The 18,895-nt window shown below is 38.5% G+C and overlaps 1 protein-coding gene across 3 annotated transcripts in view; it reads left to right on the top strand.

Annotated features, from left to right (window-relative positions):
- The first annotated feature begins 8,296 nt into the window (after nucleotides 1–8,296).
- RRP1B (ribosomal RNA processing 1B) overlaps nucleotides 8,297–18,895 on the top strand; it is a 54,291-nt gene continuing 43,692 nt past the window's right edge. For 2 of the 3 annotated variants that reach the window (XM_027843647.1, XM_027843646.1), the window contains exons 1-3: nucleotides 8,297–8,461; nucleotides 17,072–17,154; nucleotides 18,690–18,747. In XM_027843647.1, the coding sequence (XP_027699448.1) occupies nucleotides 8,332–8,461; nucleotides 17,072–17,154; nucleotides 18,690–18,747 (271 nt within the window). In that variant the 5' untranslated portion in view covers nucleotides 8,297–8,331. Of the gene's footprint in view, nucleotides 8,462–9,794; nucleotides 9,964–17,071; nucleotides 17,155–18,689; nucleotides 18,748–18,895 lie in introns of all 3 variants that reach the window. The other variant, XM_027843648.1, reaches the window with a different exon arrangement.

Raw genomic sequence — 18,895 nt, 5'->3', positions numbered from 1 at the left:
TGCGCCTGCGCGGCAGCATCACGTGAGTTTCCTCAACCTTGAATGAGGCGGGGAGCTGGGGGAGGAGCTGCGTAGCAGCGGGGGACCCTGACTCAGGTGCTTTTGGAGGAGGCGTTCACGGCAATCTGGTAGTGCTCGCTCTAATTGCGTTGAGTTGTGAGGCTCCTGATTGGTATGTTTGAGAAGTAGCCAGTCCGGTGGAAAGGACGCGGTGTAGGACCGAAGTCAGGAGACCTCAGTTTGCTATCTTTAACCATCCTAGTCCAGGGATGGGGACCTTGCGGCCGGAGGCCCCGTGTGGCCCTCTAGGCCCTCAAGTGCGGCCCTTTGACTGAATCCAAACTTTACACCCCTGGGCTAGTTATTTAACCGCTCTGTGCCTCAGTTGCCAAATTTGTAAAAATGAGGCCAATAGTGCCTTGCTTCGTAAGAATACTGCCCAAATGCGATAGGAAAGGCAAAGCCCCTTAAAATGCTATTCAAATATCAATTATTATTACTCTTATTTGAATAGCAGCAAGATGCAGTGGATAGAGTGCCAGGTCTGGAATCAGACTCATCTTCCGTCTTCCTGAGTTGAAATTTGGTCTCAGACACTTACTAGCTGTGTGACCCTGGCCAAGTCACTTAACCCTGTTGGCCCCAAGAGCTGGAGAAGGAAATGACAAACCATTCCAATGTCTTTGCCAAGGAAATCCAAAAATAGTTCAGTAAGACTCTGACAGAACTGAACAACCAGTATGAACCCTGATTATTCTTCATCTAAAAGTATAGGCAAACATTGTGCAATGACTAATATTGATAAACTTAACCCTTCCCAGTAATACAAGGACCTAAGAAATCTCCAAAGGCCTCGTGATGGAAAATGCTATCCACATCCAAAGAAAGAACTATGGAGTTTGAATGCAGATAGAAGTATACTATTTGCTATTGTTTTTTCTTCTATTAAGTTTTGTTTCCTCTTTCTAGTGGTTCCTCTAATTGGTTCTAATTCTTACTTACAACATCACTAATGTGAAAATATGTTTAATAGGAAAGTATATGTATAACCTATATCAGATTGTGTGCCATCTTGGGAGAGTGGTGGGGAAGGAGGGGGAGAAAAAATTTAAACTCAAAAGCATATGGAAGTGATTGTTGATAAATCAAAATAAATTAATTTAAAAAAAATAAAATAAAAGCATAGGCAAAATTCAGCCATGTTACATAAATCCTGTCCAAACCAAACACCAGTAAGTCACCAAGTGAAGTATCACTCAAGTGACTCTGTAAGCATCCTATATTCTCTGGCTCTTCTTTCCTATCCCATTTTCATAAGGAACTTATTTTATAGCAATAGACTTCTGAAGACTTCTCCAAGATAGAAGCAGTAAGGTGTTGTGGATAGAGAATTCAATGGAAAGTCAGAAGATCTGGATTCAAATTCTGCCTGAAAAGCATCCTCTTCTGTATGATGAGCATGTTAGTGTTTGGCTGAGGAAAAGAGACCATCCACCAGTTGTACAAAGATTCTCACCCAGATTTGGGCACTGAAAGTGATGTGTCCAGTAAAGGAAACTGTATGAATTGTTTTAGGGCAGGAGAACTAAACTCAGAAACAACTCCTTTCCTGCCCAAAACTACTACAGAGACTCCTAGGATTATAAAAACAAGCAATTTTGAAAGGCTTAAGAACTCTAATCAATTCAGTGATTAACCATGATTCATTCCAGAGGACTAGTGATGAAGAATGTTACCCACGTCTTGACATAGAGGTGATGGACTAATATTCAGAATGAGGCACATTTTGAACACGATCACTATGGGAATTTGTTGTGCTCATTGATTATATTTGTTATAAAAGTTCTGTTTTTCTTTTGTTTTTCAGGATGGAGGGAGGAAGAAAAATAAATGCTTGACAATTTAAACAAAATTAAGGGGAAAAAAAGAGGAAAGGACGAGAAGGCTGTGTGTTTCAGGTTGAGGGACAGCCTTGTTTAAAGGCACAGAGGCAAAAGATGGCATGTTCTTTGTAGTGAGCAATGAGTTAGGGCAGTTTGGCTGGAACTCTCACTCTTTTCCAGACCATACTCCATAATTCCTCTACCATGCCTGAACTCATTCGGAAGCTCACTACATCCCTAGAATTCACACATTAAAAGTACCGCTCTGGTGGGGCAGCTAGGTGGCTCAGTGGATAGAGCATCTGCCCTGGATTCAGGAGGACCTGAGTTCAAATTCAGCCTCAGACACTTGATACTTACTAGCTGTGTGACCCTGGGCAAGTCACTTAACCCCATTGCCTAACCAAAAAAATAGAAGTACCCCTCTGCTTCTACTCTTCTTGTGATTTGGAAGGGTCTTCCTAGAACCTCCATTTAAGGAGGGCATACAAGGCAGTCATTCCTCATTCTCACCAGGCTGCACTCCAGATTGACTTTATCATTTTCCTTTTTTGTCAGTTTAGCAGTCTGATGGTGTGAGGCAACACCTCAGAGTTACTTTAATTTGCACTTACTTAATTAGTAGAGATATGGAATATTTTTATATGGCTATAGGTAGCTCATATATCTTTATCAAAAATCTTCCTTTTTGTATATTTTTACCATTTATCAATCAGGGAATAACTTTTAATCTTATACATTTGAAACACTTCCCTATGTATCTTAGAAATGAGACATTTATCAGAAAAACTTTTAGCAAAGATTTTTTTCTCCCTGATTTCCTGCTTCTCTTCTAATGTTAAATGCATTGGTTTTATTTGTGCAAACACATTTTACTTTTACATAATCAAAATTGTCCATTTTACTTAATGTGAATCTTTCAGTATTTTGTTTGGTCATGAACTATTCCCCATCCATAGATGTAATAGGTTATTTCTTCCATGCTTCTATATTTATTAATGTCACTCTTTATGTCTAAGTCACATACCCATTGGAACTTGTCTTGATAAATGGTATGAGATGTTGTTTTATACCTGGTTTCAATCAAATTGCTTCCAGTTTTCCCAACAGCTTTTTTCAAATATTGAGTTGTTGCCCAGTGGCTAAGATCTTTGGATTTATTAAACACTGGGTTACTGTGCTCATTTGCTTCAATATTTTGTGTACCTAATCTGTTCCACTGATGGCCCTCTGTCTTTCTTATCCAGGACCAAGTTATTTTGATGACTATACTTTGTATTTGTATATCTGGTACCACTTAGGCCCCCTTCCTTCCCATCTTTTTTTCATTAATGCCTTGGATATTCTTCACATTTTGTTCCTCCAAATAAATTTTATTATTTTTTCTAGCTCCATAAAGTAGTCCTTTGGTAGTATTATTGGTATGACACTAAATAAGTAAATTAATTTAGTTAGCATTTGGTTCAATCTACATACGAACAACTTATATTTCTTTGGTTATTTAGATGGATCTTTATTTATGTAAAGAATATTTTTAACTGTGTTCATAAAGTTCCTCTATGTATTTTGGCAGATAGAATCTCAAGTATTTTATAATATTATTATTAATTTTTAAATAGAATTTTTTTTTACTCTTCCTGCTGTATTTTTTTGTAGCATATAGAAATACTGATAATTCATCAGTATTTATTTTACATCTTTCAGCTTTGCTGAAAATGTTAATTGTGTATGTGTGTGTACAGATACACACACACACATACACACACATATATGTATATATAAATTATCCAGAATGGATTAAAGATGATTGGGAAGACTGGCAACTGAGGAAGTGGGAGAGAATCAAGGCCTTATATAAAAATACTTGAACTGAACCTTGAAGAAAAGTAGAGTTTCTGAGAAATAAAGAAGGAAGGGAGCATATTCACTAGACAGATCTTTATTCCAGATATATATATACTCACCTTACAGTACTATTTGGGCAGTATACTTCAGACCATCAACAACCATTTTTATTAAGTTCCAGGTTTACTATGTGGCACAGCAAGCATTCCCTGATGTACTAGGTGTACAGAGACAAAAATAATTGGGCCCTCATGGAATTTGCATTCAATCAATGGAAACAATATGTATATATACATATACATAAGTAGATAAAAAATATACAAAATAAATATAAAGTGTGATAGGATCGATATCTACCAGGATCTCTACCACCATGTAGGTTAGGCTAATTTTTCCCTAAAAGGTGAGGTATAGTATCAGATCTAAACTACCAGAGGAGTACAGATCAGGAAAGGCCTTTTGGAGGAGGTGGCACTTAATCTGAGACTTACAGAAAGGAAGATATTCTGTTAAGTATATGGAAGGAGAAACACAGACTGTGGACAGAGGCATGGAGACTGGAAATAGAATGTCAAGTGTGAAGGGTAATGAACAGTAAGAAGGCTATTTTCTTGTTCTACTCTAGATCACTGTGTAGAATTTAGCCACTACCACCAAGTTAATTTGAGTGAGCCCATGATCTCCCACCCCCCTTTCATAGTTATAATCCTAGCCCTCTTGTCAGGGATGACCACAGTATATAGTAATCCAAGCATAGGAAAGGGCAGTCACATGTGCTTTGATCCTCTTTTAGAAATCTGCATCTACCTGGATTGTAAACTCACCACTGAGATAACACTAGTCTATCCCCATTTAAAAATACATGTCTTTCAGGATTATCTGAGTGCCCCAAGGGTGGGGGGGGGGAGGTATTCTATAAGAATTATGACATTAAAAAAATTATTGCATTGTAAACTAATTAGAGACTAAATTTGTGAGTGAAATATAATTCTCTATTGTGAATTTCCAAATTGTAGTTTAAATGTTTTTTATAAATGCTGAAATGTCTTAGTGAGTTTTGGGGTGCTACTCTGTAGAATTTGTTTTAAGGAAAAATAAGAAAAAACACTGTGAAAATTACAAGGAAACAGCACTTAGACCTTTTATCACACTTTTCCCTGGAGAGTGACAGATTTGTTGTTTTAGTGCAAAGGAGGAAGGTAGTTTCATTGATTGGGGGGGAGGAGAGAAGGGCGGGAAAGGGGAAGCTAGTTTGAAAGTAGTATCAAAGTTCCAAAGTGAAGAAAAAAAATAGATTTGCAGTTTAAATTTTAAGAACTGCCTATTATTGACTCTTTTCTAGACCATGAAAAGGGAGAAGCTTGTTTAAATCAGGGAGCAACTTAAAAGTAAGTAAAGTTTAATTTGGAAGAATGTTTTGTGTTACCACTGTATTTTCTTCTGTGAATGATATAACAGAATTTAATTGTTTAGGTAAACTAGAAGCAAAACTCACCAAAAGGTACTGGAATAGATCATACATTTTAAGCTTTTAAGAATCCTAAAGGTAACAGTATTGCAATTAATTGGTATTGCATAATAAAAACTTATGCTAATGGTGAAGGAAAAATTCAATGAAGTGAAGATTAGTTCTCTAGGTTGAGAAAATGCTTCTACAGGCCTGCCCTGATCCAAACTCAGCTGTTTGAGAGATGTACAGGAAGTGCTTGCCAGACCCCTGAACATCATGGATACTGCCAAAGGTCTTCACACCCCTAAAGCTACTGCTGTATTGGGTTTCTTTATTCACCTATTGCAACTTTGTTTGTTATGAAAGTCCTGTGTGTGTTATGGACCTGTCTCCCATGTAAGCAGCTTTTCATCATTTCTGCTAGGAATGATACTAATGCAGAAACCAAGGTCCTTGTACTGTTCTTTGCCTCTCATGTTTGCCCATGGCACTTATGCTGAGGCCCATCTTGTGGTCTCTAGGTACCTTTAAAAAAAATAAAATAATTGAAAGCATTTTGTTAAGGCAGAAAACACATTGGCAGGCTGATCACCGAGGATTTTTGCAGGATTCAAATTTCCAGTGCCAACCAGACCTCAGGAATCAAACAGAAATCAAAGTGAGGAAAACGCTTGTTAAGTGGAAGGCCTCCTGAGAAGGAAGGCTTATGGCTTATGGCAGGTGTAGGGTTTCTAAGCATGAAAACCACAAAAAGTCATTCTTAGGTCTTGAATTAACAGTTCCCATGGCAGGCCCATGCATGCAGGCATTTTTGGGACAGTATAGGCATTCTTGAGTTCTGTGGGAACTGTTCCCAAGTTATTAGAATTATTGAGCCTTGTGATTGTCTCAAGTCATAAGAGTCATTGAGCCTTGTGATCATTCAGTGGGGTACAGAACCAGAGTTAGCATGGCGAGAACAGAAGTGCAGCACCTGGTTCAGTTCATTGAGCAGTTACAGGTGCAGGGAGTGTTCAGCGTGTCAGGAGATGTGATTGATCACTTTCTGCTGTAGCATGTCAGCTATAGCCCCAGTTCTCAAGACAGGATCTCCTGGGAAATAGAGCAATCTTAAGTTCCAGTTCTGGGGTTTTGCTGTGCCTGAGATCATCCAGAGGATGAGTACAAAGGATTGTTGTACCAGAGTTGGAGTATAGCCTGTTTTGCAGCAGAGTGTCTCCTAATATCTTGACACCAGCCATTTTTAAAAACAACTTTGGATAAGAGAAAGACAAATCTGACAAGTATACATTTATAAAAGGGAATGGGCCATTTCATCTCAGCACCTCTCCTATTACCACATCATAAAAAATGAGATTAGGGGCAGCTAGGTGGCATAATGGATAGAGCACGAGCCCTGAACTCAGGAGGACCTGAGTTCAAATGTGACCTCAAACCAAACACTTGACACTTATTAGCTGTGTGACCCTGGGCAAGTCACTTAACCCCAATTGACTAATAAAAAAATAAAAAATAATAAAAATAATAAAAATTAAAAATGAGATTAGAGATAAGAGGATGGGATGAACAAGCATGTGTAGGCTAGCAGGTAGGACTTGTTTAATCATTTTCCAGTTGTATCTGGCTTTTATGCCCTCTTTTGGGGTTTTCTTGGCAAAGATACTTAAGTAGTTTCCCATTTCCTTCTCCAGCTCATTTTACAGATGAGGAAACTGAGGCAAACAGGGTTAAGTGAGGGAGTGTCTGAGATGGATGTGAGGCAGGAAGTACATTCCAGGCATAGGGCAAAAGTGGGAAGTGGAACATTTCTCATACTATGTATGAGAAATGGAGAGAACAGTTTGTCAAGACTATAGAGTACAAGAAGTAGTGATAGCTTCTCAACACCACAGGTGTGATAGTCTCATAATTCTATATTGTGTGTGTGTAAGAGATGGGAGTCCACTCCATTACAATCAAACATAGGAGGCTAAAACACCTCCACAGATTTAATCAGTTAGTGGTATAGATTAGCTGCAAAGCACAAAGATTCTTCCTTTGCAATAAAGATTTTTTTAAGAGAGAAATAGTGTAGTTCAGCAAAACTAGTCAACAAATCTAACAAGTCTGACAGAATATGCAATAATCCATACTCATAGCCTCTCACTTCTGCAATTAAGGAAGGGAACTGCATTTTTTCTTGGTCCAAGCTTTGTCATTATGTTAGCTAATAGTCTAATAATAGGGACTGGACCTGTAATTTCAATAGTCTAGGAAATTCCCTCAATTTATAGTCTTAGCTGTCTAGATCACTGAGAAGTTAATAGACTTGTCCAAGGTCACACAGTATGTGTGTGGCAGGAGGCAGAACTTGAATCTGGGCTATCCATTTTACTAGGCTGCCTCTCATAGTAGAAAATTACACATAAATACATAACTATAATACAAAACAATGCATAATGCATGTATGAGGGATGTGAAAGACCAAGTGTAATTTGAAATTCAGAGGGCAAGGCAGAGATCAAAGGTGTGGCGTAGGACTTGGGCTTTAGATTTAAACAGGCATAGTGTCCTGAGGCAACTACATTTGGGCACTAGTTGGTGCATAGATGAAAAGCACAGATAAAAAGGATAAGGAGAGAAAGTGGCACCAGATGGTGGAGAGCCTTGAACGCTAGATAAAGGCGTCTCTCTGGCCCTTACTAAAGAAATACTTCAAATTTTTGAGCAGAGGAACATATTCCTTTCTAGCAGAAAAGTGACCGTAGGAAGGATGGAGTGGAGAAAAGAGCGGGGCGGGTCAGGAAGCGCAGTGTTCTCAAGGACTTGTTTAGAACCAGGAGGGGAGCGGACTCAGAAGCAGCCCTCCCGGGGTCCCCGGCCCCGGCTCAGCGCGGCCGCAGGGTCCGCCACGCTCCCTTCCCAGGGGCCGCTCCGAGCCGCAGCCCCCTATGACGTCATCACCCCGCGTTCCTTGGAACGTGACGCGCGGCACCCCCGCCCGCCGTTCGACTCGTCCGCGGCCTCTGCGCAATTGCGGCTGCGGGAGGAGGCGGCGGCGGCGGTGGCCGCGGCGGAGGAGGAGGAAGAGGAGGAGGAGGAGGAGGAGAAGAAGGAGGAGGAGAGCGGCGGCGGCGTGGGAGGGAGGAAGGAAGGGGATGTTCCGGGGGCATCATGGCCCCTGCCATGCAGCCGGCCGAGATCCAGTTTGCCCAGAGACTGGCATCGAACGAGAAGCTGGTTCGGGATCGCGCGGCAAAAAAACTGCGCCAGTACATTAGCGTGAAAACTCAGAGAGTGACAGGTAAGCCCCGAGGCGGGGGTCGCCGCCCCCGGCCCGGGGGGCCGAGGGAGGGAGGAGGCGGCCGGCGAGGTTACTCGCCACATGGCTTACTGGATGGGGGCGGGGGAGGCGGGGAAGGGGCCGGGAGCCGCGGTAGGAGGGAAAGCACATGGGGCACTAGCGGGGAGGTACAAGCGCGGCTGGGGCCGGGCGGCGCCGGCAGTGGAGCGGAGCGTGGTGGAGAGCAGCTTCCCGAGCTGCGGGGTGCGCTCCAGAACAGGGAGACCGGGAGCAGAGAGAGCATCCTAGCGGGGTTCGTGTTTATTTTTTTAGCTAAAAGCAGCCGTCGTGGTGATCTGGGGTAGACGGGAATTGCCACTATGAATTGGGGATGGGAACATGAGGGGGAGTCAGCTTTGGTTGGCATCAGTAGGGCTGGGGCCAAGGTATCGGGAAGCCAATTTGAAAAACTGGACTTTTGAGAACAAGGTATTGAGGATAGAATATTGTGCCAGATAGAGTTGGTACTAAACAGTATAGAGAGAGGACATATATGTAGCCGACAAAGCCCTCTTACATAATATTATCACATTGGGACCTCCCCTCAACCGCTGAGCTAGGTTGCAATATATTTATGCCCCTTTTACAAAAGATGACAACAGCTAGTAAATGGCAGGGCCAGTAGGACTCGAGCCTACATCTTCTGACTGCAGGTAAATGGCATTTTCCACAACTCTACAGAGCTTTACATATTTATATACCAGGAAACAACTACTTTCCCAGTATATTTTGTTTATGTATCCCACAGACATATCACTAGGGTGACTCCAAGTTGATGAGTTTTTTAGCCTTAAGAATTCTCAAAGACCATATAGGAAAGCCATGGAGGGGCTGTGAGCCATCTGTCATCCGCAGTGATAAAGAATTCCTAATCCTTGAAGTATTAACATAAATACATTCTTTTATGTCACTATTAAGATCAACGACTTAATTACTTTCATGTAGCAGATAAGTGGTATACCTTTTTTTGACAGCAGGTATAAGTTGTGAACTAATTAGAAACATAAGATGTTAGATTTAGAACTCAAAGGGTGAATTAGAGGCCATCAAGTCCAACCCCTTTGAGTTAACTGAGGCACAGAGAAATCAAGTCACTTACCCAGAGTCTCACAGCTAGAAAATGTGTGAGATTGGATTGGAGTCTTCCTGACTCCAGTGCCTACTATATCAGGTTGCCTCCCCACATGATAATTTTGTTGGACTTTACTCCTATCTCTTCACCTGGTTTCCTGTTGGAAACCTTTCTCTTCCTTTAATTTTTTTTTTTGGTACCATTTCTTTGAATTCCTTCAAGAAAAGAACTATTGACAGGAAAGATAAAAGACTTCCCAGAAAAAGAAAAACAAGCCTAAAGGAAGGTCAGATGTTCTTATGGATATAACACTGGAGTCCCTGGGTCAACAAATTGGAACTTTGCTCCTAATTTAGCTGACGTATATGAGCCCTACGAAAAGTTATTTGGGGTAAGAAACCAAAAAGATATCATTTCCTGAGGTTTCTTGAAGGCAAGAACCCTGCCACTTATTTGTATATTACCCTTTAGTGCCTAGCATTACTGCTTTTTACTGATATGTTTTCCCTCCCTTGTCCTTCCATCCCCAGTATAATAATTGTCCCATGTCTTTTCTTCCTTTTGTGGCTAAATTCCTTCAGAAGACAATCTCAATAGGTTCTTCCACTTTCTTTCATCTTACTCTCTTCATTTTTTTTTCCTTTTTGGTGAGGCAGTTGGGGTTAAATGACTTGACCAGGGTCACACAGCTAGTAAGTGTCAAGTGTCTGAAGTGAAATTTGAACTCAGTTCCTCCTAACTCGAAGGTGGGAGCTCTATCCACTGCACCACATAGCTGCCCCACCTTATTCTCTTAATTCTCTGCAGTCTGACTTCTGACATCATCATTTAATTGAAACTATTCTTTCCAGAGTTACCAGTGATCTCTGACAAAAATCTGCCAAATCCAATGGCCTTTTCTCAGTTCTCATCCTTCTTGACTTTTCTTTAGTCTTTGACACTGTTGATCAGTCTCTTGATACTCTCTCCTAGATTTTTAGGACTTGGCTCTCCTGGTTCTCCTCCTACCTACCTGACCACTCCTCCTCAGTCTCCTTTGCTGAATCTTCATCCAGGTTATACTTTCTAATTGTAGGTGTCCTAGATTATCTTCTCTTCTCCCTTTATATTACTTCACTTGGTAATCTCAAAAGTTCCCGTGGATTCAGTTATCATCTGTATGCTGATGATTTCAAATCTACTTATTCAGGCCTAACTTCTCTGCAGACCTCCAGTATCACATCTCCAGTTGCATATTAATTACACTGGTTCTGTAGACATCTTAAACCCAACATGTCCAAAACTGAGCACATGATGTTTCCACATAAACCTTGGCCCCCCACCCCCAGTACCATTGTTCCTGTCTCTTGAGTTTCACAAGTTATGTGTCATCTTCAACTCCTCACTATGTCTCACACACACCCAACCCCTCATAGCCAATCTTTTAACAGGGCCTGGTGATTTCACCTTTACAACATCTTTTGAATGTACCACTTTCTCTTTTCTGATACTGCCACTACCCCAATGAAGGCCCTCATCAACTCCCACCTAGACTATTGCAGTAGCCTGCTGTGGGTCTTCTGCCTCGACTCTGCCTTCCATCCTTTATTCAGTAACCAAAGTGAATTCTCTGAAGTCTAGGTCCAACTATGTCAACTCCAAGATCAAATACAAAATCCTCCTTTTAGCATTCAAAGCTTTTCGTAATAACTTAGCCTTCTACTACCTGCCTTTTCAGTCTTCCTACATCCACCCACCAATCCTCCCATCCCCAGGTACTCTTTGATCCAGTGGCGTTCTTTCTTACTGGCCCTCTAACACGACACTCCATCTCTTAGCTCTGGGCATTTTCATTGGCTGTCACCCATACCTGGAATGTTCTCCGCCTCCTGGATTCCCTGGCTTCCTTCAAGTCCCAGCTAAAATCCTACCTTCTAACAGAAATGTTTCCCAATCCCTTGCAATTCTAGTGCCATTCTCTGTTGGTAATTTCCTATTTATCCTATGTATAACTTGTTTGTTCGTAGTTGTTTGCATGTTTAAACCATTTGACTGGAAGTTTTTTGATTTCAGCAACTGTCTTTTGCCTTTCTTTTGTCTCCCCAGCACTTAATACATAACCTGGAACACGGTAAACACTTAATAAATGATTATGAACTGACTGACTGAATTGAATTAGTTAATAAGAACATAGTAATATTTGCAGCTTGTTAACTAACTGGCATCAGCCCAAGACTTTCAAACAATCAAATGCACTCTGCTTATTTCCAGGATTTTAGACTATCTACAGTTCCATGATGCTTTTATAAAGGAAAAGCTCCGTGACATCTATTTCAAATGAGACCAAATGATGTGGCTTAGTCTTTCTTAGAAATTTTTCTCAGCTTCCAAGTTTCTCTTTAAAGCATTCACAACAATATAATACATCTATTCATCTTAGTAAAACTACTCTAAAATTTATAGTGGTTGGAGAAATTAATGATTTCTCTCTCCCCTCACAACTCCTTTTCTTTAAAGGAGACAATTTTAACACTAAAACCTGGCAAAGGAGAGAACTGTTTGGGTATATGTTCTAGGACAATCCTCAGGAACCATTGGCAGTCTCTTTGGGCTATGCATAATTTCTCTTCTTGCATTTGAGTGCTTAGAAAAAATGAAAAGATAGAAACAATTATATTTGCTGGAAATAAAAGTCTCTAACAGCCTAAAACTTTATCAACTCCTTCAAACCAGGGAAGCATCAAGATGTAAATATTTGTAAGTAAGGGAGAGTCAGTGCTTTACATCAGGCTTCAGAACTACTGATGACATCCCTCTATAATTCAGTTCAACAAACATTTGTTAAATAGGTACTTCCGTGCAAATTGCTAGAGCAGGGACTCTTAAACTTTTTTTTTGGCAATCTGATGAAACCAATTGACCACTTCTTAGAATGTTTTTAAATGCATTAAATAAAATACATAGAATTACAAAGGAAACTAAGTTGAAATTCAGTTAAATTATTTTTTAAAGCTCAGGGATCCCAGGTTAAGAAACCATGCACTAGAGATACAGAGATGAAACAATTCAGCCCCTAACTTCAAGCAGCTTACAGTTTTTAGGAGAATGAAACCTGTACACAAAAATCAGGTCTAACTTGATAAGATGTAGGAAAAAGAACAAAGTAGCCTAAGAAATTTTGTGGAGATAAGGGAACAAAAAGAGGAGAGTTAACAGAGATTGTAGAAAATAGATTGATGTATAGCTCTTTCTCAATTTTGATAATACAGTATTTCACTATTTTGTTCTAGATCATGAATTCTTATATTCACATGTACAAATATATTTGTACAAAGCCTCCCTCAGCACAGAAAGTTTAGTTGTCCATCAAGACTATAAATTATTATCATAGATGTTTAAAAACAAAGCAAGCTTTTAACACATTTTGAGTGTCTAACATCTGATCTGATGTTTCCTGATGATGGTCAGGTTTCCCCGACCTGCTCACACAATTGTAGGACTAAGTCTACAAATGAGCATTCTTTGAATTCGTATATAGGATAAGTAGGGATGCTATGTGGACCTAATGTAAATGTTATATGCAGTTTACTCATTCAGTCCTCAGATAATTTAGTAATATTAATTTCACTGTTCTGTTAAGCTGTTGTTCACCATTAGGCATATTGCTACATTCTCTCCAAAATTTTTATCCTCTAGAAAGTTTTATCACCTCCCAAAGGTGATAAAATAAACGTGATTCATAACTATAATCACAGTGGGATAGATACCACCTTACGATGGAATGAGAAGTATTGTTTTCATTTCATTGTGAGAATGACTGTTCGTTTTATCATTTCAAAGCATGCTAGCCTTTAGAACATTCTGAGGTAAATAATATTATGTTAAATTCATACCCACCAAATAATCTAGTTTTTGTCCATAAAGACTTAATATTGAATAATTTGAAAGAAATTAGTTTGCATAACATTTTACTTTACTTTCCTGGGCCTTTCTTTTTTTTACAACTGAAATAAATACTACACATTGCACAAAACGTGTCAGAAATGGACCTTGTTTTCATGAAATTCCCATAAAGTAAAAAACAGTTGGAAAAACCAAAACATAGAGATGAAATTATTTGAATATACTTGTGCATTTGAGTACCTTTCTTGCCAATGGCCAAAATCTCTTCCCAGTCTGTTGTTCGATTGAAATCATTGGGATAGGATTAAGACATGTGGTTTCATTGGTATGGATGAGGAAACTCCCTCAACCAGTCCAGGCACCTTCTCTGCAATGTAGAGTCATACAGAGTTGCTTAGGGTACTGAGAGGTTAAATGATGGACTTTTCTAGGATCACATTAGCATTTGTCCAGTCTAACTACCTTCAAGGTTAACTCTTGATATTCTAGCTCATGATTGCTTCCCATCAAAAACAGTAGTACTTTGGATTAAATGTGTCTCTATCTGGAGGTAAATCATTGCTAGAACTGCATTTTAATTTCATTATTTTTTATTGTAATATGGGTGTTTCTATTTTAGAACAATCTTTAATACACAAAATGTAATGGACCAAAAATACTAAATTGTATCTTAGCTCTTGTGATTTAAAATGGCAATTTTGCTTTCTTTAAAGATGAGAGCATAGTATCAATTCCTGACCCACCCATACAATTTTTGGACTAAGTCTACAAATGAGTATTCTTTGTATTCATGTATAGGATAAGTAGGAATGTATATCAGGAACTTTTTCATTTTTTTATTTTGTAGTTGAAAGGAGCCTTAGAAGATGTTTGGCCCAACTTCATTATTTTACAGATGAGGACATTGAAGGCCTTTTGCTCTCACTTGCCTTTGGAGCTGATAAACTGCCAGAAGAGCTTCGTCTTTAGAATGTCCCTTCCTGGTGTGAAGATAATTTGGTCAGGGGCAGCTCGGTGGCGCAGTGGTTAGAGCTCTGGCCTTGGAGTCAGGAGGACCTGAGTTCAAATGTGACCTCAGACACTTGACATTTACTAGCTGTGTGATCCTGGGCAAGTCACTTAACCCCAATTGCCTCACCAAAAAAGCAAAAAAAGAAGATAGTCTGGTCAGAGAGCTTCCATTTCCCTAAATTACACACTTGCCACCTACATACCTTCCTTTTCTTTTAGATTCTATTTGCCATTTCTTACAATATAACTTCTCTACCTTCACCACTATTCCCCCTCTATATCAAAATTAGAGGTTTTTCAAGGCCTCTAATTTAGACCAAACCCCAGAGGAAGTCACTTTTACTTTCTTTGAGCCTCAGTTTCCTCATGTATAAAGTGAAATTAATAATATTTGAAATACCTCATAGAGTTGTTATGAGGAAAACATTTTATAAATCTTCTTAAGATGTTCTAGAAAATATAAGTTATTTTAGCCCCCTGCTTTGTGGACCACTTGTCTCAATTTTTGTTATTCCTGAGCCTTCTGTTTTGATATTGCCTCAGAAGGGCAATGGTTTGGAGCATGTGGATTGCCTTACTTTGAAGAATGGAGTATGAAACCTCTAAAGTTGGTCTAGTTCTTTTTTGATTCATTCAATTAATATTTAATGAGTGCCTACTATGTGTAAGGTACCGTGCCAGTTACATTGCACGGTTGCTAATTAAAGGTCCTACAGCTCAAGGGCAGAATAAATTCTTGGTATGGCATCTTCCTTATTTTTGAACAATATTTATCTTAGCAACCTTTCATTTTACAACTGTCCTTTGATTTTTTTAAATGCACGAGATGAGTCTACCCCCAAAGAGAGTAAATGCTCCTGTCCTGTAAATATGCAAAATTGTTGCAAATTATAGAAGAAATGAATTCACTTTTTGAATACGGTAAACAAGCTTGAGTGCAGGAAAGGATTTGAATGTAGTCATATGTGTTGCATGGGTATTTTTTATTTTTTAGAATATTAGTACAACTTCTTTAATCTCCAGTATGTTTGCTGTCATCCATTAGATCCTGCTTTTGCTACCCCCAAAAGGTTTATCATCTTGTCCTTTAATAAAATTTGGATATATTGTGATATACAGAATATATCAGGGTGCAGCAAGATTGCACTTGTTGTTTGATTATTTAGTAGCCACCTTTAGAAAAATTCAAGACTGTAATATTTCCTATATTTACAGTAAGTTTTATTTTCCCATTACTAATATTATCGATAAGACTTTGACCACAGGAATAGAGAAAATACTTAACATCTAATGATTTTTTTTTACTTTTTTTTTTTAATAGGCAGGTGGGGTTAAGTGACTTGCCCAGGGTCACACAGCTAGTAAGTGTCAAGTGTTTGGTCTGGGACCAGATTTGAACTGAGGTCCTCCTGACTCCAGGGCTGGTGCTCTATCCACTGCGCCATCTAGCTGCCCCTCATCTAATGATTTTTAAAATGATTTAGTATACATCAGTTATATTGTTAATGAGAAGAGGGAAATTAGTGTTTAGGATGAAAAAGGCACTTAACGATGGGGAAGGATTAAATATGAGATCATAGAAAGCTAGTATTAGGAAAAAGCCTTAGAAGTCTTTTTATCCAGCTACCCATCCAATGCATAAATTCTGTTTTCATCATCCGCAGTAAGCCTGTCCCACAACAGAGAGCTCATCATACCCCATAAAGCAGTCCCATTCCATTTTTCAATAGCTTTGATTATTTTTTTCTTTCTTTTTAGTTTTCATCATTTGCTTTTATAAGATTTTGAGTTCTAAATTTTCTCCCCTCTCCCCAAGACAGCATGCAATCTGATATAAGCTATACATGTATGATCATGTTAAAAATATTTCCCCCATTAGTCATGTTGCAAAGAAGAATCAGAACCAAAGGAAAAAACCATGAGAAAGAAAACACAAAAAAAATTTAAAAAAAAAAGAGAGAGAAAATAGTATGCTTCAATCTGCATTCAGACTTCATTGTTCTTTCTCTGGATATGGATAGCATTTTCCATCATGAGTCTTTTGGGATTGTCTTAGATCATTGCATTACTCAGAAGGGGTAAGTCTAACAAAGTCGGTCATCGCACAATGTTGCTGTTACTATGAACAGTGTTCTCCTGGTTCTGTTCATTTCACTCAGCATCAGTTCATGCAAGTCTTTCCAGGTTTTTCTGACATCTGCCTGCTCACCATTTCTTATGAAACAATAGTATTCCATTATATTCACATACCACAACTTGTTCAGCCATTCCCCAGTTGATAGGCATCCCCTCAATTTCCAAATCTTTGCCACCACAAAAAGAAACAGCTTTGATTATTTGGAAGCTCTTATATTGAACCAAAATCTTTAGGTTCTATCTGTTGCTCTTAGAACTCCTTTCCATAGCCAAGCAAAATAAATCTTAATTCTTCTCCCATGCTCCTAAAACAGTGAAAATAAAATTCATATCACCCATAGATATGTTCTATAGGCCTCATCTACATGATGCGTATTTTACTTTTGTTCCTTCAGTTGTTACTCTCAATTTTTAGAAAAGGAATGTGTACATTTTCTAACAAGAATTTTGTGGGTTTTTTTATACTCTAGGGGGCTTTAGTCAAGAAGAACTATTAAAAATATGGAAAGGACTTTTTTATTGCATGTGGATGCAAGATGAATCTCTCCTACAGGTAAGATCATTTACTTTGAGCTACTTTAACAAAAAAAAAAAACTTTTTAAAACAAAATTAACAACCCTGTAAGGTGGGTAGAAAAGATTCCCAGTTTGGTTAGGATAATTGCCACCTACTTCACAGAATTGTTGTAAAGTAAATAACTTAAAGTCATATATTAATATGGGCCGTTATTACTATTCAGGAAGACTTAGGATCATAGCTGGAAGGTATTGGAAGCCATTGAGTCCAACCTTCTCATTTTACGTATGGGGAAACCAAGGATCAGAGAGGTTAATTGGTATGCCCAGGCTAAGCTAGGCTAGGCAAGCATCTTCAGGGGGAATGCTAGTATTCTGTTCAGTATTCCACACTGCTTCAGAAAGAGCAAAAGGATTATGTACCATAAATATTAACCTTAAAATGAAAGATGTGCATAAATTTTAGAAATGTCTTCAGTCATAATTCAGTAGATGCTCCAGTGAGTTTTGTTTTATAGGTTTCTTTTTCATCAGTAGACAAGATATTTTTCATTGTTCACTTTAAATGTGACTCTCTTCATTGATTCTGCCATTTAAGAAATAATAGAATAAATTCTGCTTTGGATTTTAATGTATAACCTTTAGCATAGCTGCTTTCTCGAGAGCATGTAAGAATTTGTTCTAGTATACTGATTTTTACTAATATCTACTTGCTGCAGTTAGGATGATTGTGTAAATTGTTTTTTGCTTGCATTGAAGATTAGTAAAACATTAGGTTTAATAGAAGTAAGAAAATTTGAAATTAGAAATAGAACCAAACTTGGGATCAAAAAAATTCATAGATAACTCATTAAAATTAATAAGATTAGCTTTCTCCTCCGATGAGCAGATTTTTTTTAATAGATTTTTTTACTCACAAATGTCATTTAATTATATCCTTTAAACCATGTGTGTAGCTCATGATAGAACTAATACATGTGCTATGCTGTTTTCCTCCTAATACTAGGAAGAGTCTTAAACTGATGCTCCTCAGTTTCTTGTGGGTCACAGTCTACATTTATCATTCTGCTTTGTCTTGATTTGTCTAAAATCATAGATTAAGTCAGTAGTGGAGGAGAGAATTTCTTATGTATAGCTATACTGTACTTGCATTATCAGATCCCACTGTAGGCTTCATTGACTTTTAATTATTTGACTGTTTTGTAAAATCACAATATATATTAATACATGTATTTGAAGAAAGAAACTGACTACTGATTTATGTATAGTTTAAGTCAGCTAAAGTGACAAATAGGGAATATTTTCGTATGTGCTGCTTAAACAGCACCTCAAAGACATATATTCTGGCATAATGAATCTGTGGAAAATGTGGTTTTTCATATATGATATGCAAACACTCATACATGATATGCAAACACTCATACATATTTTTTAGTGGAAATTATGTTGAAAACGAGAGGCTTAGATTTTCTCATCAACAGATATGAGAGGAGGGCACAGGCCGTTATGTTGTCACTATGCATTATTACCACATATCAACACCAACATCTTTTCTTAACCTTATCTTTACAGGAGGAGTTAGCTGATACCATTTCCCAGCTCATCCATGTTATTAACAACTTGGAGGCTCGTAAGTCTTATTTAATTTTGAGTGACATAGTTGGTCGTTGTTCTTCTCTTTTTCTACTGCCCTTTAAAGTTTGGGTTTTTACCTTTAAGACTTAGGGCAAGTATATAATGTATGATATCTACGTAAGGTAGGTTTTTGATGTTTTGAC

Source organism: Vombatus ursinus, unplaced genomic scaffold (assembly GCF_900497805.2).
Source record: "Vombatus ursinus unplaced genomic scaffold, bare-nosed wombat genome assembly UNPS02014924.1, whole genome shotgun sequence".
NCBI lineage: Eukaryota > Metazoa > Chordata > Mammalia > Diprotodontia > Vombatidae > Vombatus > Vombatus ursinus.
Note: the sequence above shows the minus strand (reverse complement) of the source record. Positions and strands in the feature narration are given on the sequence as shown.